The 26,085-nt window shown below is 39.9% G+C and overlaps 1 protein-coding gene across 1 annotated transcript in view; it reads left to right on the forward strand.

The window, feature by feature from the left end:
* The first annotated feature begins 1,289 nt into the window (after positions 1–1,289).
* The window catches only part of LOC116322885 (solute carrier organic anion transporter family member 1C1-like), a 42,094-nt gene continuing 17,298 nt past the window's right edge, over positions 1,290–26,085 (forward strand). The window contains exons 1-7 of the mRNA XM_031743094.2: positions 1,290–1,738; positions 5,504–5,676; positions 17,409–17,550; positions 20,916–21,048; positions 22,735–22,856; positions 22,940–23,086; positions 24,346–24,444. Coding sequence (XP_031598954.1) covers positions 5,581–5,676; positions 17,409–17,550; positions 20,916–21,048; positions 22,735–22,856; positions 22,940–23,086; positions 24,346–24,444 — 739 coding nt within the window. The 5' untranslated portion in view covers positions 1,290–1,738; positions 5,504–5,580. The remainder of the gene's footprint in view (positions 1,739–5,503; positions 5,677–17,408; positions 17,551–20,915; positions 21,049–22,734; positions 22,857–22,939; positions 23,087–24,345; positions 24,445–26,085) is intronic.

A 26,085-nucleotide genomic window follows, 5' to 3' on the forward strand; every position in this document is an offset into this window, starting at 1 on the left:
TGCAACAGGTAGTTGAGCCATCATCTACAGTACATTAACCTACTTGAATGAGACAGCTGCAGGTTCTGAAGACAAAGATTGAATGAGACACTGAATGAGAAAATTCAAGGACACTCCAGCGTGTCTGTATGCTTTTTGTAATGTGCACCATCTGACAGTTGTGACCGCCAGTGCAATCAGATACAACTTGGCAGGACAGGTGCTACAAGAACACTACGGAAATCTGCTACCCGTCACCTCCTGTTCCTACTTACCCACGTAACACTGAGCTGTCCTCCAGGACGAGGGGGTTAAGGTGTATGCTGCTGTCATGCATAAGGATCTAAACACTTCACACAGGGACAGCAATGGCACATTGTTGAGCTCAACATGATGTGGACACTATTCTGACCATAGAAGCAAAAGTTTGATGCCAGCTTTTCATATTTGTGTCTAGGTGGATGTATTTGGTTGATTAGAATTTGTTTAACAGTAGCTTCTTAACTAATGAAAAACATTTTTTATTCCTGTACAAACTCATAAAAATTGTGTTTAAAACTTTTATATTTATATATCAGAATCAGACTTATAGTGTACAGAACAGAATAGACAATGTGACATCAACATGACACAGACAGCAACAACATTTATAACATATTTATAACAAAGTCCATATATATATAAATATATATATATGTATATATATTTGCACTTTGTTATAAATATGTTATAAATGTTGTTGCTGTCTGTGTGAAGAAAATGTTCTTATCCAATACTTAGTGATATAACCCCTCACAAGCCTGTTCTAAATTTGAACAGAGTCGAGATTTTAGCAATTGAGAAGAACCAAACGGGACTTTTATGAATCTGCACTGGCGTGACAATGGGTACAATTGTTCTTTGTGCACAGCTGCAGAGAAACAGGATCAAATCGGCAAAAACATACTGTCACTTTAATGAAAGGAGCGCACACAAACATACAGTTCATTATAAAAGGCTTACACAGAGACCAAGAGGGGGGATGTACACGGGAGGCTCAACGATCAAATTTTGTAAACCAAATCAAAGCTCAGGACAAATATTCTTTGAAAAAATATATATTTAAATTGAAGAAGCGTGATGTTTTCACACAGTGCTCGAACCCGGTGAATGACCAGCTCACAGCTTGTTGACAAACGCATGACACTGTAAATGTTACATGATTCCAATAAAGCTCCGCCGAACTGTGCAGAAATTAGGGAGGAGGGGACAGACTGTCTGAGGAGAGAGGGGGAAAGGAGACAGAATGAAAGAAAGGAGAAAGCGAAGGAGAGAGAGCAGTATATTATGAAAGACACCGAGTAGACTCATCGTACCAACGCCTCTCTGTCTGCAGTCAGTCGAAGACGAAGAAGAAGAGGAAGGGGGGAAAAACCCGCTCTCTCGACCTCTCTGAGCGCATCTAACGCCCAGCATCTCACCAACACACACACAGCCCACATCACGCAGTGAAGACTTGTGTCACGGGACTAAAACGCCTGTGTAACTTGGACCACTGTGCACGAGAGTTACCGTGCGGTCGGCTGGAAATGAACTCTGAAGGTGGGCTTCGTGTCGGCGCATTCACCATAAGACTCGGCGCTTCTGCTCATCACCAGTCCACATGAGAAGTTTGACAGGAGCAGGTTGAAGGGAGTCTACCTGTGCTTCCGATAGGCTGTTCACTTTGCAGGCTGCAGCTTGCGGTCGGAACTCGACCACTGCTCCACAGGACACTGAGGTGAGTTAGGGTTTTTAAACAGTTGCTATTGTTTTGTAGGCTGATGTGGGCTAAGTGAATTAAGTCAGACTTTTAAAATGCCTGCATTAGATTAAATTATCACGTTAAATGCCAGCAATTCATTTTAAAACACATCAATCTAGAGTTTCATCAAAGAAATTGAAGTTTATGTAACCTGTAGTGATCGGGACTAGTTAACAGTAGTGGGCTATAAGACGTGCAGGGAATTGTGTGTGTGTCTCACGAGGCACCTGCAGTACCTGCATGGCATCCTGACAAAGGAGCCATACAGCAGGATCCCGAGTTTTAACTTGCCAGAGGTGTTTCATGCACTAAAAGATGTTCCTTTGATGAAGTTTGACCTGCTTGCGTTATGAAATGCTTTAAGATGCCACCTTAACAAATGTCTCAAAAAAGGACGTTCATAAATTGCTGGAATAGTGCTTGGGGACATTAAGCCCTCCTGTAGGTACTGGAAACTAGATTCTAAAATATTGAAGCTCTCACTTTGAGTAGATCATATAGTCCTCCTGAATTACTACCTAAGCAGTTATGAGGATATTGTTAAAACAGATGTGCAGGGTAACTGTCTCCAGAGTTCGTAGGTGCTTTAAATTGCGTTCAAACTATAGCAAAGATGATGGAGATATAATCCAAACGTAACCATTATTTCCAAACTTTTCCTAACACCAACCACAACATCTAAATCCAAATGAAAATTCGGAGACATTTAATATTTTCATTACCTGAAATCTTAAGCTGTACACAGTGTAACCTGTACAAAGTGTTATTTTTACATAGGCAGCAAAATGCCATAAGTGCGGTGATTCATCTATGCACTTAATTCTCATGCAGCTGGTGACATGGACATCATAAAGGCATGATCAGATTTGTTATTGTTAATTTCCCACAATGTTGCCTGCCTTCAAGCAGCACCTTTGATTAGGGGAAGGAGTCGTTCGTTTCTGTTTAGATTTCTGCTCTGCGCTGCGCTGCAGAATACAAGATGAGTACACATATGTCTATCATGCTAATAAGGAACAGATAAAGAATGAGGCTTGATGAGCGAGAGGGCAGCACATTCAGTCAGTCACAGCTTGTGTCGAGTGTATATGGTACATGGCATATTGTTTTATTTAAAAAGAAAGAAACCTTTGTGTAGACAGGTGTCTATTTGGGAATGATATAGGTATGCGAAGTGCAAAAGTCCTCTCAGTGGTCTAGTGGATAGTGGACCTAGAAGCTCAGTTTGTTTGCGTCAGAATTATATTTGTATGTGATTTGAACATTTCTTTTGATGCTGACTTACAAGCAACCCTATTAACCTGGAGATTCAGAAGCTGAAGTCATCCTCCTTCAGTAGTGACTCTGTTTAGGTAATTTAATGAAATATGGCACAATAAAGCCAGATTAAATGCTATTTAGCTGAGTACTTACAGCTGACTAATGTATATTTTTTTGGGATGCTGTTTTATGAACTCCGTCATCTACTGTTGGTCAAATACCTTGAAAGTAGGTCAGACCTGTTGCAATAAGCCAGCTCGTTTTAGTCTGTTCTAAATAAAAGAGCCAATCAGAGAGAAATGTTAATGTGTTACATGTAATAGTAATAACAGCAGTGTCACTGACATAAATGCTAAGAGCATTGAGTTCGTGTTATTTTCTGCAAAGCGATCGTCAGCTCGCTTCCCTGGAGCAATTACATTCACTGTTTCACATGACTGCTGAAATGGACTGAGGAGGGAGGAGAAGGCAAAACGTGAAATAAGCAAGACAAATGCGAGGAGCTAGAGATAAAGAATTCATACACAGGCAGAGAAAGGGGTCAGAGTGGGACCAGTGAAAGAGATTTAAAAGGAAAGGGTAAACATAGCATCCGTTATTTTATTTCTCCACCTTTAGAATTGCCTTTTTGTTTTCAGTATACTCACGAAGAAAACCCCCAGTTTTCTAGTTTGCCATGCGATGCTTTGCCTGCAGACGACAGCTTTTTAAAAAACACTTTTTGATTCACCAGAATCTAAAAATGCCTTTCATTCCTGATTTACACTCACAGCTTCACATAAAAATGTACAAGAATGAACAACATTATAAAATGCTGCCGTCAAAAGTTATAGACTTATTAAGAAAAAAACACCACCACTGTGGGGCTTTTACAGTGAATCAGCTGTTTTCACAAAGTGTTGATTTGTCATCAGCCAGTGAGACAAATGAGACAAATAAAAAGAAATAAACAGATTTAGTTCAAAGACAATGAGGGTTCTGTCTTTGGATTTATTGTAAAAACTGGAACATAAAAATCTTTGCATAGAGCTATAAAACACCCGAATGGTTAGCACAAGCATGAGTATATTATGGGAAACCCCTCCTGTTTTTTGGTTTTACTCACACAGATGATGCTCATATCAGTGTAGTTCTATTCTGGGCGACACTACACGCAGTGACCTGGCGCTCCAGCAGGGCCTGGATAGGTTTGTTATGGAAAATCCCTAACAAGATTGGCAATAACGCTACATGTACCGTGCGTATTTTACTATGCTTGCTAAAAATGTTGAGATTAAGTGTGTGGATTATACTGTAAAGTATTCAACAGCAGCATGTTGACTCTGCTTTGATGTATCTAAAAGGAGATCTCAGGGACGTTTTATTTTCCCTTTTAAGGTCTGAACTTTTGGATTCTGTGGCATTAAATACAAAATAACAACTAACTACTCAAATAAATAACACTTAGAGCCTGACCACTTTATCGACATGTTGATATTATTCTCCAGTGTTGGTTATTTATATTGGTATTAAGAAATGAAAATTTTAAAAGTGAAGAATGGACGAGGCAAACGCTCTTCAACCATGTTACTAGTGTTGAGACAGCATAGTGTCTCCTCTACAGAACTCTGCAATTTCCCTGTTTATATACATCAGCTGATGCGAGTAAAGTCAGGCAACACATAAGTGAGTAAATAGAAAAAATATTGGATTTTTTAAACCAAATATCAGCATCTGTCTTATAAATCCAACATCGGTCAAGCTCTATCATCTAGTATAAGTACCTAAAGTCTCAGTGGATAGATTAAGGCAAATACTCACTTCCCTCAGGCCACATTGTGGCCACTTGATGGGCAGGTTACAGACAGTAGAGTCAAGCCAGAGTAAACCTAGATCAGCAGTTCAGTCATTCAGGCACATGGCGGTTATCATCATCTATCATTAGTCATCATCGTTCTTTCAGCTTATTTCAGACGCATTTTCTCCAAGTTTATAGAAAACCTTCCCACACTGACAGCAGGCATTTTTGGCCCCCAGAAGCAACTGTTTATCTTTTAGAAAATCAAATTACCTCTGATATGATATCATTTCAGTGCACTGAAGTTCTTAGACATAAGATTACAGTCTTAACATGCCTCATAGCTGAGTTTATGCTTCATTGTATTCTGTCTTGTGGTCTGTTACCACCCATATAATACAGCAGGGTGTGTAGTTTGATATGTTGGAATGTTTCGTTTAAAGCTTAAAAAAAATATTGTGAATATTTTAAAAATATTAAAAATATTTTTTCTTTAGAGAATCCAGAAGTCATCACTTTTTATTTGGGATTTCAGTTTTAAGCTTACTAGAACAAAATACAGAAACCTGTTTTTCTTTAATGTTTTGTTATGTTTCTAGGATTATGAGTTAGTTTCCTCTCTGCCAGCCGCCAAAGACATGTTTCTGTTTTTTTGTGTGCTGAGGATGAGAAGTGGGTCACATGCTTGAATTATCCATTTGCAGGGTTGCATGCCTCAGTGCCAAGAAATTGCAATACGTGGGAGACTTCTGCTAAGAAGACGCAAATACATTTGTGGAGGATGGAGGAGAGAGCTGAGGAAGGACACACACAGGAGAACGGAGGCAGCGAATGTGCAGCCAGACAGCCTCGCACCTCTCCCTGCACCAGTCTGAGGGTACACACAAACTGCCATGTCCTCTTTGTAGATGTAGTGAGTGTGTAAGTGTGTCTGCTGTGGAGTCACATGCTCTCGCTGTGTACGCTTTCAGACATGTCTGTGTGTGGAGACCAGAAATAACTAAATAACCAAATTAGAGCAGTCCAATAATCCAGCAAGCCACTTCCTACAAGAATGATGTGCAGTACAGCACATACCCTTCATTTTTTTAATAAGCAAATAGAGTATATAAGACAAAAGGACATTTAAAGCTCTTCTTTGGATGTTGCCTGCCTTTTATTCCACTGATTCAATAATGCTGAGGTCCGGGTTCTCGGGAGACCAATCCATGACTGATAGTGTTCCACTGAGTGTTTTTCTGTCCAGCTGTGCTTTTATTGCACTGGCAGTGTGTTTGGGGTCCTTGTCATGCTTAAAAACAACGCTTTGGTAAATCAGACACTTTCCAGATGTTATTGTATGGTGGATCCAAATCTGATGGTACTTTTTTTTACCAATTTTGCCAATTTTGACAAGATCCCCAACATCGCTGGCTGAAATGCAGTTGCATCCATGACAGAGCTTCCACCGTGTTTTATAGCTAGCCTTTCTCACGCCTGACCTCATCTGTGCATTCTGACAATGATTTGAACCAAAAGTTTCAAATTTGGATTTATTACTCCAGAAAACCTGTTTCCATTGGTTTTCAGTCCAGTTCTTGTGTAATGAGTCAAACCTCAGCCTTCTCTCTGTTTCCCTACCTTAAAAATTGCTTCTCAGACTGTTGACCATTTCTGATGAAGCTTCAATGAAGCTTTTCATGTTCTGTGTCAAGTCTTTGAGTTTTAGGCCTGCCACTTGTCCAGTTTTCTTAATTGTTTTTAAATGACACATTGTGCACCAGGTAGACACATGAATACATTTTCAGCTAACTTCCCTTTGGGAATCACCTTGTTAATGCCAAAAGAAAAAAAAAATGCAAAGCTTAGCTTTGTATAGCTTCAGCTACTACTAGCCTTCTACTAGTACCTAATCACGATTTAAAATGAGCTCTTTGCTAAGCTGTGTCAGAGAAACACAACACGGGTTCATGTTTTGCATTAGGTTCCTTTTTTATACTTGAACGATTTACAGGTCAGTGTTAAGTGGCTTAATAAACAAAAGAAAAAAAACATTCCTCTGAAAATGGTCAGGTACAAGGACTGGACCGAGAATGAGTACAAAAAAAAAGCAACAATGTCCAAAGAAAAACTTTGAAAGACCTTCAGGAAGCCTGGAGGATTAATGCTCAAGAGCTTTAAGAATACTACAACTCTGGGTCCAAAATGTAAGAAAAGGAACTGGGGCTCAAGACTTATACACCGTACTCCATGTGTGCATGATGAGTACTGTATTTAATACATTTTGACCTTTATTTCTTAATAAAAGGGCACAACCGATTGTCAGAGGGAATGAATGAATCATCTCTGTCTTCTACTGAATATGCTGTTCCTGCATTTTCACTGTTGATCTGTTCATGGCCATAATCTCTGTCTGTATTAGGTTAAAACTTTCCATCTCTTGCATTTCAGTTGTTGAGGAGTTTCATTATCTCAAAGCACAGAACACCTTGTAGCCACAAAACAATTTTCCAATCTTATCGCACTAAATACACATTGAAAAAAGAAGGCTTTGCAGTGCTTTCTTCTTTCTTTTACTCACAAAACATCTTAACAATATTGTCTATAAACACTAAGGTAGATATAAAAGAGGTGTCTTGATTTTTTTGTTGTTGAGCAGTAAAAGTCATCCAAGGATAAAGACCCTCAAATCAAGCATTCTAAGGGTAGTGATTTTTTAAATTATTTTTCTTTACAATAATCTCCCTCCTGTGTCTTCTTGTTGATACAGTGAAAATGTAATAATGGTTATTCAAATTTTGTTGAGGTGAAATTGACAAAAATAGCACAGAGCAAGATGCAGATCTCATATTGTCACATATTGATCACCTCAGGCTTTCCGTCTCTGTCTTTCCCTTCTCCTGACTTAAACAAGCGTTTATATAACATAAGAAAAACTTCCAGTTGGCTCAAAGCATGTCTCTGCCAACAACATGAAAGTTATAAAGCCTTAAATTAGATCAGACAGCGTTGTTTCTTTTTCCCACATGAAAGTGATGTGAGACAATGGTGTTCAAGCAGCTTATCATAATACAGACTGCAGTGGCAGGACAGACTTACTTCTTCTCAGAATTGTTTGGTTCCCTGACCGGCAGGGTGGGACATGGCACAGCCCGTTTCAACTCTAATCAGGTGCTCAGTGTTATTCTCTGCTGTTTGTTAAATCCACCGGTGTCTAAAACTTTGGTGTCATAACGCCTCAGTTTTTTGTTACTTCTAAATCATACTTCCTTTCTAATCATGTATAATTAACTATTTTATTCTTTTGGATCTCAACCTCTGTCTGTGTGTGTGTCAGACGCCTTTGTTAGTCTAAGCGTATTAGGTGGATGACATCAAATGAGCCAAGAACAAAAGCGGGTCACAGGTCACGAGGAAGGTTTTGCTTCAACTTTCACACAGGCTTAATGTGAATGTCTTTTTAGTGATTTCTAATCATGTCGAGGCCACTGCTTATTTGCCACTTGGTGGAACACCAATTAGGAGGTCACAATGCTTGCCATTGTTGAAAAATCCCAAAACAAGCAGGATGTTATTCAGAAAGAAAAGTAGTCCATTACCACGTTTATACTTTTGTTAAATTGTTAGGATGACTTACTCGCGAAGGAATAATCAGTTCCCGATGACTCAGTCTTTTGAGTGCCTATTGTACTTTTTATTATACAAGCAATTGCCTTCATTGTCAGTATTATCTGCAACAGAATAAGGTGTATTAAGGTTCTTTGGCTACTTCTTTTAGAGAGATGTTATGTCATTGGGTGTTTTCACACATTACATAGTTTACTGGGATGGTTTATCTTGTGTAACAATGCAGTTTGAACTTGATGATCAATTTCATTTAAGAACATTTCTTTTACAAGCCTACTTTTATTCTGAAAAGCATACTGAATAACTGTTTCATACCAGTACCAAATAATTCAAAAAAATATGATTTATGCTAGGAGTTGACATGCATCAGCCATCTGGATCAACTTCAATGAGCTCTATGCTGGTACCACATTAAAGAGAATGGGTAAACCCATGAGTTACCTGCAAAATGCAGAGGTGCATAGAGACTACTTTTTATAAATACATCTCCAAGAGATTTTGCCACTCACCATAATGCAAACACTTTGATTTTAGCTGTTACTGAACATAACTGAATAACTTTATGACTGCAGTAAAGCCAACTCGTGTCTCCCTAAAAGTGATATTTGGTGCGAGCTTGAACCAACCAGACACAGTGCACTGACTCCAACTGATTTAAATGCGACGTAGATGAGAAACAGTCATGTGTGACACAGAGGCTTAATTCCCTCTAAGTGTCACTGCTGATTGGTGGCAAGGAGCCTTCGCTTGGTGGGAAAAAATGTGTATGCATGCTTGCTTCATCCCCTCCATTAAATGTCATGTCATGACCTACTGGTGTTAATGCTCTACAGCTAGCACTGGCCGACATGATCTCACCTCGCATTGATGGGGTCTCTCAGTCTATCCTGCTTCTAAGGATAGGTGCTGACATAAGACATATTATTAGTTACAGTCTTAAACTCATTATTATCTTAACGTATCATGTTAAATATGCTCAGAGTTACTTCTATCTGTCTAATTTGTTGATGTGGTTTTACCACAACAAATACATAAAGATACAGTCAGCTGTTTCCAATAAAGCTACCACTAAATGGTCAAAAAGGTCAATCTGTGACCTCAAATCAGATTTGTTTTAAAACAGCAAATAATAGCAAAGTGCACAAGAAAAGGACATATAGGATATTAAATGAATGTGTTGTCTCTGAGCAATAAATCCATAATAGCTCTTCATCAAATTATAATTTAGGTGGTTTCAGAGCGAGTCTGTGAGCTCTGTTTTCAGGATTTAAATCATCCAGCAATCACAAAGTCAATTACAAGTCTTTTCACACATGATCAAGTTCTAAACAGAGAAAAAGTCCATACAGGAGCCAAGATGTGTTTACCAAACTTACATTTGGTAAAGTGGGACTTTCTGCTAAACAACTTCAAGAAAACACTTTCTTCATGTGCACAAGCAACTTTAGGTACTATTCATGTGACAGATATTTGCATTTTGTTTGTCCAGTTTCAATTCTCTGTGGCATCTGTGGCATGCAAAGGCTTCTTTTAGTCTCATTAAATCATGACAAAGTTGATTATACAATATTAACTTAAAAACATTAAGGCATCATAGCATAATTGTTCTCTATTAGTATTACTGAAGTCTAGCTGCAGTTTCTTAACTCTGCTAGCTTATTAAGGGCATTAGAAACCGGCACAGACACAATTAACACAATTAAATAACTAGGATTGGCATGCCCTTAACCTTATGATGTTATGCCAGGATTGTTAAGGCGTCCCCTGTGTGTCTCCGTGAGTTGTCGGAGCACTGTGGTGCATAAATAAACATATCAACAAACATTTCTTCAGATGTAATTTAGATTTACATATTTATACTCACTGGCCACTTGATTGTGTACACTTTGCTAGTACTGGATTGGACCCGCTTTTGCCTTCAGAACAGCTTTAATTCTTTGTGGCACAGATTCACCAAGGTACTAAAACCTTGATTCTCCTCGGAGGTTTTAGCCCACTTTAACATAATAACATCACACAGTTGGTTTGTCAGCTGCACATCCATGATGCAGATTCTGCCACATGCCAAAGGTGCTCTGTGATCTGGTGACTGTGGAGGCCATTTGAGCACAGAGCACTCATTGTCACGTTTAAGAAACCAGATGATTTGAGCCTGTGACTGGGTGCGATATCCTGCACTGTGATAAACTGGGGCCATGAAGGGATAGAGATGGTCAGGAGCAATAGTCAGGTAGGTTGTGGCATTTAAACAATGCTCAGTTGACACTACCAGGCCAGAAGTGTGTCAAGAAAATGTCCCCAACACCATTAATCCATCACTACAGTGTCAGCCATTGATACAAGGCAGAATGGATCCATTCTTTCTTGTTGTTTGCACCAAATTATGACCCTATCAATTGAATGTCACAGTAGAAATGGAGACTCATCAGACTAAGCAAAGATTTTCCAATCTCATGCCATCCAGTTTTAGTGACTCTGTGTGAATTGTAGGCTTAGTTTTCTGCTCTTATTGAACAGGAGTGGCAACTGGTGTCATCTTCTGCTGCTGTGTGGTCAGAGATGCTCGTCTGTATAACTTGGTTATTTGAATTAGCGTTGCCTCTATTTCTGCTCAACGGAGTCTGGTCATTCTCTCCTGACCTCTGGCATTAACAAGACAAGTTTGCCCAGAGAACTGTTTTGGGACTCTAGTGAACCACAGTGACAGCCATTATCCACAAATGGAGAAAACTTCCCAGGAGTAGCGAGCCTACTAAAATTACTCCAAGATTGCAATGACAATTCATACAGGAGATCACAAAAGACCCAAAACTCAAAAAAAACTACAGGCCACACTTACCTCGGTTAAGGACAGACTTCCCGATCCAACAATAAGAAAGAGACTGGGCAAAAATGGAGTTCAAGGAGAAAACCGCTGCTGACTAAAAGGAACACAAAGACTCGTATCACATTTGCCAAAACAACCCCAAACATCTGGATGATACCCAGGACTTTTGGAAAAATATTCCGTGCACTGACATGAGAATTATTTGGGAGTGTTACATCCCGTAACATCTGGCATAAAACTAACACAGCATTCCAAAAAAGAACATCATGCCAAAAGTCAAACATTGTGGTTCTAGTGTGGTGATCTGGGGCTGCTTTGCTGTGTCAGGACCTGGACAACTTGCTGTAATTGCTGGAGAAATGAATTCTGCTCTCTGTGCGGCAAACAGTTTGGACCCTGATGCTCAGGCACGCTTGGGTTATGGAACAGGACAGTGATCCGAAACACACCAGCAGGTCCACCTTTATTGGAGATTACGTATCATAATTTCAGGAGCGGGACCACGCCTCCAAACACACTCCTTTCGGTTGTCATCTATATAGGTTCCCCTAGTACTGCAAACTGTTCATTCTCGTTTACGTGCCCCACCCTCCCTCCCTCCTTGTTCTCAATTCTTTATCTTCTTCACTCCTATTTAGTACATGGGGATCTGCCAGGCCCGGGAGCCGTCGCCAGTCCCCTTCGAGGCCTTCCCCAAACCGCAGCTCAATTCATGTCCAAGCATTCACCTTTACTTACTTACTTACTTTACGTGGGCCCAGCTAGTGAAATGGCTCATAAAACACAAAATGAAGGTTGTAAACATAAGGTTTGTGTGCCGGTTTCTGTGAAAGAAACAATTAAGGACAATAACAGCAAAACTGATTTGAGCTCTTTTTGCCATTGTTTTACGACAGATAATTATGTTTGTTTTAGACACAATATTATACCTACTGCCTCAAAAGACGAAAATAAATAATTAAAATCGGGAACCTCACGCAGGATAATTAGTAGCTTTGTTTATAGTACATCCAGTGCAAACACTGTAGAGAGGAGTGAAATAAGTTGTGTGCACAGTGCACATTACATCTCTTTGCGCTTAATTAGAAATGAGATTACAGGAGACAGAGAATAAATACCATAGGGTGATTTGCTCCCATGGATGTGCAGGGAAAACATTTGCCCATAGATTAAACTCCATCATCCATTTCATGTGAAACTTTTAAAACACATCTTGTGACTGGAATAGCTCTACATCATCCATTCCTTCATTAAAAGTACAGGAGACTACATCACAAAGTCACTAGAAAAAGACTAAAAGATATTTCAAGAATGAAGTTTGTTTTGTGTTCTCTTAACAAATGTTTTTTTTTTTTTAATAATGATGATGGTTAATTATGTAATCAGCCTATAAAACACTAAATCCCAAAGTTCCAATATCCCACTATATACCCTGAAACATCCAGCTTTTATAATGCATAAGGCAGAGTAAAGGAGAGAGATTTGAAGTGCAGTTCGATTTTGAATGTTTTTCTTTTTTAATCTAAATCATTTGAGGTCTTTAGAGGATCACAAGAAAATATCATAACTAAATGAGAATAGAAGAAGTAGCTGTTGTTAATCCAGGCATGCTGCCAAATAACTGCACTGTAAGTATTGTTTTTTTTATATTTTTGGTATTATTTTGTTTATTCAGTGGGTCAGATGATTGCTGTCAGAGTAGTAAATGTAGTGACCAAACACTCACAGTGAAGTGTGAGCAGTATAATACACGGGCAGTTATGATTATCTTCAGGAAGCGACACACCAACTAAAACCTTGCTGATATTCAGAAAACAGTACAATCTCAGGTTGGAGGTTCTTCATATAGCAGCTCTACCAACACCACTTATCAGTTAATATATGCAGAATCTGTGATTTGTTCATCTGTTTAATGAATTATTTACCTCCACCTATAGAAAGCCAAAATGTATTAACATTTTCCTGCACTGTGGTTTACCGGCTCACACATTATGTCATGGCAGGATTTTGTCACATAACAAAGAAATATTTATTCCTCAGTCTAATCAGGAACATCAATTGATCTCAGCTTGTGAATTTTTTTTACCCATATATAAATTTATATATTGGTTTAGTAGAAGAAAATATAAAGCGATATGGAAATGGAAATAAATGCACCTTGATTTTTTTCAAATATTGTTTGTGTTAACTGTCACACCTATTTTATTTGTAGCTTATAGCACATTTAAACAGCAGAAGGTGACCCTTTACAAACAGGCGTATAGTATTTACACTCCCCCCCCCGATGATTCATCTCATGACCGTTCTCCTGTACATAAATTATCTTTATAGGTTAAAAGTATAGGTATTGGTATCAGCAGTGTTTGCTCTGTATTTACTTGGTGTTACCGATCAATACCAAAATTTGCAGTATTGCAGAGCACTATTGGCCATACTGTATTATTTATTTATAAAGATAAAGATAAAGATGACCTTTATTAGTCCCACGGGTGGGAAATTTGTTTTCTTACAGCAAAAGTGCAAAGTTATGTAGCAGAAATGAGAAAACACTGGAATGCAATAAAATAAAATTAAAATAAAATACTATATACAATAGAATAAAAATAGAATAATATAAACAATAGAATAAAATCGAATACAAATACTATATACAACTGAGTAAGAATTGCACATATAGCAGTCTTATTGCACGTGTGAGGGTTTGATCAGGTGCAAAAGTCTTTGTTGTGGAGTCTGACAGCAGTGGGGAGGAAAGACCTGCGAAATCTCTCCGTCCCACACCGTGGGTGCCGCAGTCTCCCACTGAAGGAGCTGCTCAGTGCTGTCAGAGTCTCTTGCATGGGGTGGGAGATGTTGTCCAACAGGGATGACAGCTTAGCCGCCATTCTCCTGTCACTCACCACCTCCACTGGGTCCAGAGGGCATCCTAGAACAGAGCTGGCCCTTCGGATCAGCCTGTTCAGTCTCTTCCTGTCCCCAGCAGAGATGCTGCCGCCCCAGCAGACCACACCATAAAAGATGGCTGAGGCCACCACAGAGTCATAGAAGGTCTTCAGGAGTGGGCCCTCCACTCCAAACGACCTGAGTCTCCGCAGCAGGTACAGCCTGCTCTGCCCTTTCCTGTAGAGGGCGTCTGAATTATGAGTCCAGTCCAGTTTGTTGTTCAGATGAACACCAAGGTACCTGTAGCTGTCCACAGCCTCAATGTCCATACCTTGGATGTTCAGTGGTTGCTGTAGAGGATGTTTGTGCCTGCGGAAGTCTACCACCAGCTCCTTGGTCTTTCTAGTGTTGATCTGTAGGTAGTTCTGCTGGCACCAGTCCACAAAGTCTTGAGTCAGTCCTCTGTACTCCTTGTCGTCCCCATCAGTGATGAGGCCGACTATTGCAGAGTCATCAGAGAACTTCTGCAGGAAGCACTGGGTGGAGTTGTGGGAGAAGTCTGCAGTGTAGATGGTGAAGAGGAACGGAGCCAGAACCGTTCCCTGTGGGGCCCCCGTACTGCAGACGACCCTGTCCAACACACAGCCCTGAGTCCTCACATACTGTGGTCGGTTGGTGAGGTAGTCCAAAATCCAGGTAGTGAGGTGATGGTCCACTCTAGACTTCTCCAGCTTGTCCTTCAGAACCGAGGGAAGAATAGTGTTGAAGGCACTGGAGAAATCAAAGAACATGATTCTCACAGTGCTCCCAGCGGTCTCCAGGTGAGCGAGGGAACGATGTAGGAGGTGAATGACGGCATCATCCGCTCCAATGCCAGGCTGGTAGGCAAACTGAAGTGGGTCCAGTGATGAGCTCACCAGGCGCCGAAGCTGAGCCAGGACCAACCGCTCCAGGGTCTTCATCAGGTGGGATGTCAGAGCCACCGGCCTGTAGCTGTTGAGGTCCTTGGGGCATGAAGTCTTTGGCACTGGTACAACACAGGAGGTTTTCCAGAGCTGTGGGACTCTCCCCAGCCTCAGGCTCAGGTTGAAGAGGTGCTCCATCACACCACACAGTTGGTCTGCGCAGGACCTGACGACCCTCGAGCTGATGCCATCTGGGCCCGCTGCCTTCTTGCCATTAATCCTCCTCAATTCCCTCCTAACCTGGGTGGTTGAGAGAGACAGGCTGGAGCCTTGTGTTGAGTGTGTATTGGATGCTGTTGTTGGGGGTGGGGAGGAGTGAGCAGGGTGAATAGAGGAGGTGTGAAGTGTCTGAGGTGTCAGAGGTGGAACAGCAGCAGTGGGGGTGGGTGAGTCTGCAGCCGATGTTGGAGACTGCCTCATGGATGGATCAAATCTGTTGAAGAAATGATTCAGTTCATTTGCCCACCTCACATCCCTCCCAGGCAGAGAGTTCTGATGTTTGTGGCCTGAGTTGGATATATTATATTCATATAACATAATATATTATTTCATTACCAAAGTGAGATGAAACCAGATGTTTACATTATAAATGTTGTTTACATTATTGTTGGCTAAGGAGACGCAGCCTAACAGTCTTGTTTTTACAAGCCCGTGGTCTCTTAGCATCATATACATCACATGGCAATGAAAGATCTTTGCAAAAGTAAGACAAATAAGATAAAATAAAGATTGCCTTCATTTCTGTCAAACGTCAAATGTCATGGTTGCTTGGTAACCTGAGCAGCGTGTCCTATAGGCTAGACCAGCTAGACAGGTTAGCGAAGGAGCTAAAGGTGCAAACCGAACAAAAAACTAAAGCAAGAGAAAAATGACTATCAAAAAAACAGGAAATAAGCGACATGGAGATGCTGAAAAATGAGAAATCAATTGGTAAACATGAATGAACAAATTCAGGTGGTAGAAAAGACAGGCATCGACATAATGGAGCGAAAGGAAAACAAGGAAACACAGAGGAGTCTATTAACAAAGACCAAAAAAACACTCACTCACACACACACACAGACAGAAATGCAAACCCTAAAGTAACATTGAACAACAATAAAATTTAACAGCAATCCAAACATAAATCCACAAAGGCTAACGTGGAGGCTAACTGCTTCAGATAACAATAAAGTAGAAAATCAGACTCAATAATATCACAAGAAATAAAGCTCAATATTAGAATAATAAACTAAAACAGACATTTTAAAAAAAAATCAACAAACAGAAAATCAAAACTCCAAACACTAGAAGAACAATAAAAGAGAAACGAAGCTTCAAACAGTTTAACTAGGAATCAGGCACTCCAAAACAGCACAAAACCCTAGGGCCATGACACAGGGATGTTTTTACAGACTTTACTGACTGTGCTTCTTTGTCTGAGTGCAATCTACCACTCCACACTGCTACAGAGCAGCCTGTTAAAGTGTTGGTTTCGACTTAATTCAATGATGCCTAAATGATTAAATTTTTTCATAGACGTCATGGGCTTTCCCCCCCCCTCTTTTTTCTTGGAGATTGGACCTGGCTTTACTTAGCACATAACTACTCGGGACTTGTTTTTGGAAGTGCTTAACCTTGCCAGTCGTGACTGCAGCACTAGAGATAACCCTATAACAAGCGCTGACCTCAGCGGTGACTCCCTGAGCCTGGTTCTTCCTGTTAAAAGAGAGTTTTTTCTCCCCACCATCACATAGAGCTTTCTTATAAGGGATTTAAGTTACTGGTCATGTTCTCCCTTTAGTATTGCACGGTCTTTACCTTGTAAACTGCTACTGTGCAAACTGAATTAACAATATGTTGAATTTAATTGAATTTAGCATTGTTATAACAGCAATTATTTGTAACTTACTGTCTTATAAGAATAGAAGATGTGAAACAAGCACATGTCACGTACTGTATAACAAAGTCGTCCATTCATCTGTCAACACTCAAACGTTTGTTTTATCTCACTGTTATTCACAGTTCATGGAATCTTATTTGCACTTCATTGCTTCCTGTTCTATCCCCTTCCCTCATCAAAATCCTTGTTATTCTTGTGATGCTGGCAAATGTTAATTATTAGTGATTTTTGGATGAGCTGACAAAGTTGAATGTGGAGGGTCCGTGCATTGTAGAAGCCACAGTGGTGACATAAGCATTTAATTTCTGTCTTTTGTGGGTGGACAAAAACAGAAGCATTACATAATCAAGTATATTATGGAGGATGATTATGTTAAAACGGTGTGTTTTCTCCTGTTGGAGTTTCATGCATATCAATGCGTTTGTGTGTGTCTTTCTGTTTTCTAGATGTTTCTGGTGGCATTGTCCTTTGCCTACTTTGCAAAGGCTCTGTCGGGGAGCTACATGAAGAGCACAATAACCCAGCTCGAGAGGCGCTTTGACATCCCTAGTTACCTAATAGGTGTCATTGACGGGAGCTTCGAGATAGGTGAGTAGGCCTGCCTGTGACTGCTGTTATTTTGTTGTTCTATTTGTAGCCTCTGTGTCATGGGCTCCCCTCGCTTCTCTCATTCTGTCTTTGGGGCGAAAATATGAATGGGTCATCAAGATATTCAAGCTTCAGATAAAAGATTCATCAGAGTTCCCAGAAGAGGACAGAGGGGTGTGTTTGCGTGTTTGTGTGTCTGTGTCCGCACATGATGAGTCATAATGTTGAGCAAGGACATAAGCTGAGCTCCTAGTTGTTTTTAAGCTATGGAAAACCGTATTCTGAAATTTGAAAGATGTTGTTATGCAATATCTGTTTAGTGCACTTGTGAATGGGCTACAAAAAGACTGACCCTTTACACAATATAAAATTAGCTGGGATGGAACTATAACATAAATCATACGCATCTTTGTGCCTTCAATTGATTTCCTAAATGCTATTTAACAAGACGTGACCTGACATGAGAGTCAGGTCACATCAGAGTACTGACAGGGACTAGAAAGATAGCTCATATTTCTCCCAGATTAGGGTCAAAACTTTCATTTTTGTTAAAGGATATAGGTAGGGCTGGACCCTGAATCATTCCTTAGTAATAGGCTTGTGCTGCTGGGGGCTTCCCCGCTTAACCCCAACCGGTTATGGCAGCTTGCTGCCCCCTTCCTGAGCCGGGTTTCTGCTGACAGTTTCTTCCTGTTAATAAGTAGCTTTTCCTTCCCACTGTTACCAAGTGCTTGCACAAATTGAGTCGTTTGATTGTTGCGATATTCTCTGCATTATTGTTGGGTCTTTACCTTATAATATAAGCACCTTGAAGTGGCTGTTGTTGTGATTCCTCTTTTGTCTTCAGAACTGCCTTAATTCTGCATTAAATCTTCATCACAGAAAGGTGCTGGAAATAGTCTTCAGAGATTTGGGTCCATATTAACATGACAGTATCACATAGTTGCTGCAGATGTGTCAGCTGCACATCCATGATGTGAATCTCCTGTTCCATCAATTCAGTTTCAAAGGCCAGGCTGTCCGGCACCAACAATTATGTCACGTTCAATTTCCATTTCAGTTCAGTGGAGTTCAGTTTCATTTATATAAATCCAAATCACAACAACAGTCCCCTCAAAACACTGTATATTGTAAAGCAATAACCCTGCCATAATACAGAGAAAATTCCAACAATCACACGACTCCCTGTGAGTTGGCAAGAGTGGGAAGGAAGAACTCCCTTTTTACTGGAAGAAACTTCTGGAATAACAGGCTCAGGGAGGGGTAGCTATCTAACATGACTAGTCAGGGGTGAGAGGAAGACAAACGTTCAGTCACTTAAATCACATTTCTTCAGTTTGAATTTCAGCTTGACTTCACAGTATATCAGCACACAGGCTCATCATTTAGGAACTCCCACAACAGAAGTGATCATTTACGGCGCTCTTTTTAAAGAGAAACTCAATGAATTTTACAAATCAGAATGTGTGCTGAAGAGGTCATACTGCATTTATTGAGAAGTTGTGAACAGCCTTTCAAGCCTCAAGAGCAAGAAATGTGCGGATGTGAAAATATGATGTTAGATAAAATTGAGTTCTTTGGATTTTAATTATATGGTAATAATAGGATCATTTGTAATAAATTTTACAGTCAAAGGCAGTCCGAGTAGTGTTACAGCATGCATACAATGACCACTGTACATAGTGTTATCAGGTTGTTCTCCAATGGTCCACTGACCAATTTCTGGGGCAGTTATATAAGTGTAATCCATTCATCTGAAGAGCCTCTTGTAGGTTATAAATTATACATGGCTTGCAGTGCAGACTCAGTCCCAAAGAAACATAGGCTATAGAAGATAAAAGTCATTGTGTTACAGTGGGAGACAATAGTAATGAAGAATAATTAGCATTTTTGATCTGCAGCATTGCAGGTCGCGCATGTGTGAACCCTGGTAGTCTGCCAGAGGAGAAGATGGTGATGGCACCTTAGGTGGAGTCAATACGGAGTATCCTGATTCTCTCCATCTCCTGTGAAAGCTGCTTGTCTCATGTGGCCTAGGCAACAGGCTTTTTCTATAGGACTGTTGCCAGGGTAACATAGAGGCAGAGCAGGGCACTGTGAAGAGGAAAGAAAAGGGAAAAAGGACAGTGCAAGGAACAAGAGAGGACAACAGAGGGGGTGTGTGAGGGGGTGGGGGAGGAAATAAAGAATAATAAAAAAGGAAAGCAGAGAGTGATAGTAATAGATGCTGATCTTTAGAGAGATCATGCCTGCAAGATGAGCTCAGGTGACTGGCTATACGTACATACACATACTACGCTGCATGAATCATTCTTAGTTTGTCATCTTCATATGTTGAGCAGTCAGCAGTGCTGGTATATTCCTCTATAAACTTGTTTAGCTTCCAGCTCACCTCTGTACCCCTCTGTCTCTCACTTTTAACAGGTTTGGGGAAAAAAATCTGTTACTAGATAAAACTTCGATACCCATAATCCATTGATGAATTCATGAGTCTAATAAGGACTGCGCTATGAGAGGCATGTGGTTATTTTCTGTAGAAGGCACTACTGCAAAAAGTCATTACTGTTGTAGGATACTACGTAAGATGAGATTTCCTCACCACTACAAATAGGCTACAAATACACATTTACTAATATTTACTACAACATTTCTTAGAGCTGTGCCTCTCCCTCTTTCTCTCGCTCTCACTCATTCATCACCCACACGCACAAACATACACACAGCCAAAGGATTGTTGGAAGGTTTGACGTCACCCCGTCAAATAATCTTGTGCAGTAGAAAAATGTCAGATAGAATGCGATAATTTTCCTAGGCTGCTTTCCACCCCATTTAAAATGGAGTTTCCATGTCACTGATCGTGGACAGAATGCACTAAAAAGGTGTCAGCAGGGAGCCTTCTTGTTTAATTTTTCTGTCATGTTTGCTACTGCGTGCTGTAAATTCTTCTCTCAAAATAAGATCTCACGCCACTAGAGCAACCAGGATTTTCACATGAAAAATTAATGCATCACCTTACACTGACTCATTAAAATGTCACGCACACTATTATAACATCTACAGACTCTATAGTATAGGATAAATATTTTACTGGCTATGGAGTGCATGGAGAATAAGCGCCTCGGCCTTTTCCATTATGATTTGTATCTGTTCAGGTACAGAAAGCAAGTTAAAAAAAAAGACCTTATTCATTTTATCCTCAGCATGCAGAGCCACATATGAACCAAACACTATCAAAAAACCCATAAAAAAAACAATCCTAAGATAATATTTGGAGGCAATGATGTGATTCTTCTCAAACTGATTTTCCACCCTATGTCTGTGCTTTCTGCTCTAAATCAATGATATTTCTTGCTCAAACTTCCCAGGCAACTTGCTGGTGATAGCTTTTGTCAGTTACTTTGGAGCCAAACTCCACAGGCCAAAGATCATTGCAGTGGGCTGTGTATTGATGTCCATCGGCACCTTCATCATAGCTCTGCCTCATTTCATCATTGGTCGGTGAGTAATCCCAACTAACAGGTCTGTTTGCTCTTTGACTTTAACTATAACCCTAATAGCAGATATTAATTATTGTATGAAACATTCAAATAATCAATTCATGTTATTCATTTTTGTCAGGTGATGACTTGGGATAGTTTTAGTAACTGTGGAAATAAATGTCATGGTTATTTTGGAATTTTAATGATTTTTGTAACTGTTTTTCATTTCTAATAAGAAATGAGTGCACATGTTTGAAATGACTTTGGAGTTTGTCTAATCCACACAGGCTCCAAATTATAAATACAGTAATTTAAATCCCTTAATAAGGGATGCTGAAGGTTCTGCAGTGTTTTTTAACTTGATGAGGGCAATACCTGTTGACTTCTCATTAGTGATCATGGTTTACTGCGACTGCTAGTTTGTTTTTTCCCAGCATAAAAAAAGGGTTTGCTTGTCAACAGTCATTGGACTGACTAAAACTCAAAACAATGGGAATGTCAACTCAGTGAAGATCTAAGAGGGAGAATTTTCGATTTATACAAGTTGGGAAGGGCTCTTTGAGGCATTTCTAAAATAATTGCATATTCCAGATCATCAGGTCAAACAATTGTATGCAAGTACAAGTAATTCAGTGTGTTACCAGTTTACCAAGGCCGACAAGAAGACCCAAACTATCACCCTTATATGAGAGGAAATTGCTTACGATGGTCAGAAACAACCCAGTAACCACCAAGACTCAAACCTTCCATGAACTGGAAACTGCTGGAACACCAGCATCTTTGTCCACAGCGCAAAAGTTTTACGTCTCTGTGGACTAAGAGAGTGCTGACCATGAAGAAGACCCTGCTTCAAAATTGAATCCTTCAAGTTTGACTGAAATTTGTAGCTGCCCACATGTAGAAGCCAAATGACTTTGGAGAAAAATGTTATGGTCAGACGAGACAAAGATTGAGCTTTTTAACCACTGTGACACAAGGCATGTTTGGAAGAGTAAACATGAGGCTTTCAAACCTAAGAACACTGTACTGGCTCTCACACATGGTGGCGGTAGCATCATTCTCTGTTTTGCTTCTAGTGGTATTGATACAAACCACAACCCTAATAAAAATGTGTGGGCTATGCTTAAAAACCAGGTACATACCAGAAAACTTGCTGGTCAATAAGAGCGGTCAAATATCCATCCAGAATTATCCCAGGAGCTTGTTGATGGCTACCAAAAACATCTGGATGAGGTGCAAATGACATTTAACCAAATATTATTGGAGTGTATGAATATATTTGAGCATATATGTATACTCTACCCTGTGTGGATTAGAGAAAATCCAAAATGAAGTTCTTGTTTTTTAAAATCATTAAATATGCTGCAAATCATTCCACCCTGGAAAAAGAACAGTTGAAAAATAATTAAAGACCCCAAATGACCATGACATTCATGCTCATGATGAGTGTGTGGAAACTCCAGAGGACAAATGTGTATGCACTTGCTATATTACTAGTACTTAATCTGTTATTTAGAGCATCATGGGTCAGCCTATACCAGCATGTTGCCTTTTCATTAAGTACTTTTGTTTCTTCTGTCACAAATGCACATAGACACATGTAACTGTACAAACGTCCCTTCCAGCACAGGTTGAAGCTATAACTAGTTGGAATGAGTATTGTTGTCTCTGTTGCTGATCTGAACTGTTTGAATTTTGTGAACAGCTATGAGTTTGAGACATCGGTGCGGTGGGTAGTGAACTCAACTCTTAACCCCTCTCCGTGTCGGCCAGACTCACCAGGAAACCTGACAGAAGATGGTACACTACCTCAAGTGCCAGCCTCAGGTTTGTGCTGACACACACACACACACACACACACACTAGTGTAAATAAGAAACATGTCTAATGATACTTGTCTTTTGCTTAAGGTTGTGAAAGTGAGTCCAACCTGTCCATGTGGATCTATGTGCTCCTGGGAAATGTTTTGCGCGGGATTGGAGAGACACCTGTTCAGCCTCTGGGAATCTCATATATAGATGATTTTGCCACTGAGGAGAATGCAGCACTTTATGTTGGTAAGAAAAACATCACCTAGTGGTAGAGATAAATTTGCTGTTACCTATTTTGACTGACATGGTGCAGATGCACAACCAGAGAGAATCCCACATTGCGATAGAATTGAAAACTGAACGAAAACGAAATGTAGCAGAAGTTTTGGTTATTTCTGTAGGAAGAAAGTCATGGGGGAGATAATCTATGGGCTTTATCTGCAAATCACTGGTGACTTTCCTGCAGCATCTTACCATAGTTCCTAAGTCAGAGGTAGCAACTATGTGCTCAGACATTTTGTGGTTCAATTCTGGTGCCAACTTTTTGGCATGGGCAACAGTCTGTGCAGGTAGAGAACATGAAACTTGTTCTAGACTGTAAACCTGCACTGCATCAACGGTAAGTTATGTGCATTGGATGCGCTACCAGGGCTAATGCCAAAGCCAGCATCCTGTTTCTGCTTTTACAGAAAATGATACTCCTCTGCACCGAAATTAGGTAGGATCTTCTTTTGCCCGTGCTTCACCTTTTCACAAGTTTCAGCTTGTTTTTGCGTAAACTTGCTCGAGGACAGAGAGACAGACACACAAACAAGGCAGCTCCTATCATTTAGCCAATAACAGTTCAGATGTAATAGTTAACACAGCCTTTGTTTGAACACATTATTAGCTCAGAACAATGTGAGGGTAGCAGAAAGTTCTGATTTTCTCTAAAGGAGAAGAAAGGTGATTTAAGTGACTTTGAACAGGCCATCGTAGAAACTGCTGATCTGCTGAGATTTTCCTGCACAACCATGTGCAGAAGAGTTCAGAAGAGAATGACCAGATTGTTTTCAGGAAAGGAACAGTAACTCTGATAACCACCTGTTACAGTCAAGGTATGCAATGTCACTGGGCACTTTTGCATAAGAGCACCTCTGAACACACAGTGTGTCGAACCTTGAATCAGATGGGCTACATTAGCAGAAGACCACACTGGTTACCACTCCTGTGTGCTGAGAACAGGAAACTGAGGCTACAGTTTGCCCAGGCTCACCAAAATTGGACAACAAAAGATTGGAAAAAAGCTGCCTGGTCTGATGAGTCTTGATTTCCACTGCAACATACAAATGGTAGTGTCAGAATGTGGTGTAAACAACATGAAAGCAGGGCGGTGGTGTAATGATGAGGGGGATATTTTCTTGACACACTATGTCTATCCTTTTATGACCACAGTGTACTCATCTACTGATGTCTGACTGTTTTATATGTCATGTGTCTCTTTTGGCATGATTATCACATCCTAGGTTGTGTACAGACCATTTCAGTGGTTGGCCCTGTGTTTGGTTACCTATTGGGCTCCCTTTGTGCCAAAATCTATGTGGATATTGGATTTGTAAAAATGGGTGAGTTTAATACTAACACATTTTTTAAATTGTTATTATGAGGCCAGACTGTCTACACAAATCGCTGCCATTAACACCACAACTCTGATAATTATCTGAGTGACTGTGGAATATTAAAAGTCCCTACTTCACCTAAATTAATCTTTGGTTTTATTATTGTTGCTGATATCATTTGTCAGACATGTAAAAAAACAAAACAATGGTACCACGATAGCTGATAAGATTTGGTTAAACATTAAAGGGTGATCCCCAGCTAACAGTCAGATGTTAAAATAAAATGATAATAATAAGCACCATCACTGTAAGGAAATGGTTACAGTAGGATAAAATGTTTTGTACCTATTAAAATAAATAATATTTGACTGTAGTTTAGGGCCCTGAGGCCAGATCCACAAAACTATGATGACATGGCTGCGTGTACACAAAAAGACAGAACATTTTCTGTTTTAATAAACTGTAATCATACATAAGCCTGATATCCTTTTCCACAGTTAAATGAACATACAAATGCCCCCAGACAACCATTTGCAACTGCCACTGACTTGTGCAACTGCAGAACAGCTGGCTTTACAGACAAATGGGGTTGTGGCTATTTATTTTACTGATTTATAACGTTTATTTTTAAATGATGAGCGTGATAATATTTGTACACAGATATCTACATATGAGTGAGCAGAATCTGTAGCAGAGGGATGACATTTCCTGCACTGGAAGCTTTTAGTTCTATGGACCAATACATGTTTGAGCAAGCTTTGGCTGCTTTGGTTGTATCCAGGCAAACAATGCAAATAAAAAGCCCACTGTGTAAAATAGGTAATTTAACATGTTAATACCTCAAAACAAACAAGTGAAAAAAAGGGTTTATAAACAATGACCAACAAATGTCAGCAAATCTTTTGATAGTTTCTGGCCCTGGAAAAATTGCCAGTCACCCCCAGAGGCTGAGTCAGCAGACTCGTGGTTGGTTTCTTACATTGTTGGACTGATGGTTAATCAGCATTATTGCTAGATTTTAAATGTCAAAAAGTCAGTCTCAAATTGCAAGACTGAAAGAAACATTAGGCTGATTTAGGACTGTGGATAAAGCTAAGGTTAATATTGAATTTTGTGCTGAAATCTTAATTAAAATAATTATAAAGCTCATTAGTCATTAGCGTTATAAATAAAGTCTGATTGCTGAAAAGTTGCCAATTAAAAAAGCCATGGGATTACATTTCTTGGTTTATACTGAATCTTTTTTTTATTTCACCTGCATGCAGCTCACTCTATAAAACTCTATTATTACCTGATTTAAAGTATCCAAATTGTTACTGTACCATTTTTAGAAACAGCAGCAATGTGTCTAAAATTACATTTCCACTTTTTTTGTGCATATGCATTGTTTATACGCATAAACCCTGATACTGTGCACTTAGACTGCCCATCAACAGCGCTGTAGCTTTGTCACTTAAATACAACAGGGCCATTGTTAATGTTATTTGTAACACCTGTTGCCTTCCTTCCTTTGGAGCTCAAATATCTGCTGTGAAAAAGAGTTTTTCATTCATAAAACTGAGGCCTGATGTTATCAGAAAAAAATGGCTCACATTCGTTGCGTGCACAATTCTAAACAGAGCAGGTGTACAGGATTAGCATCACTTA

Source organism: Oreochromis aureus, linkage group 14, assembly GCF_013358895.1.
Source record: "Oreochromis aureus strain Israel breed Guangdong linkage group 14, ZZ_aureus, whole genome shotgun sequence".
Lineage (NCBI taxonomy): Eukaryota > Metazoa > Chordata > Actinopteri > Cichliformes > Cichlidae > Oreochromis > Oreochromis aureus.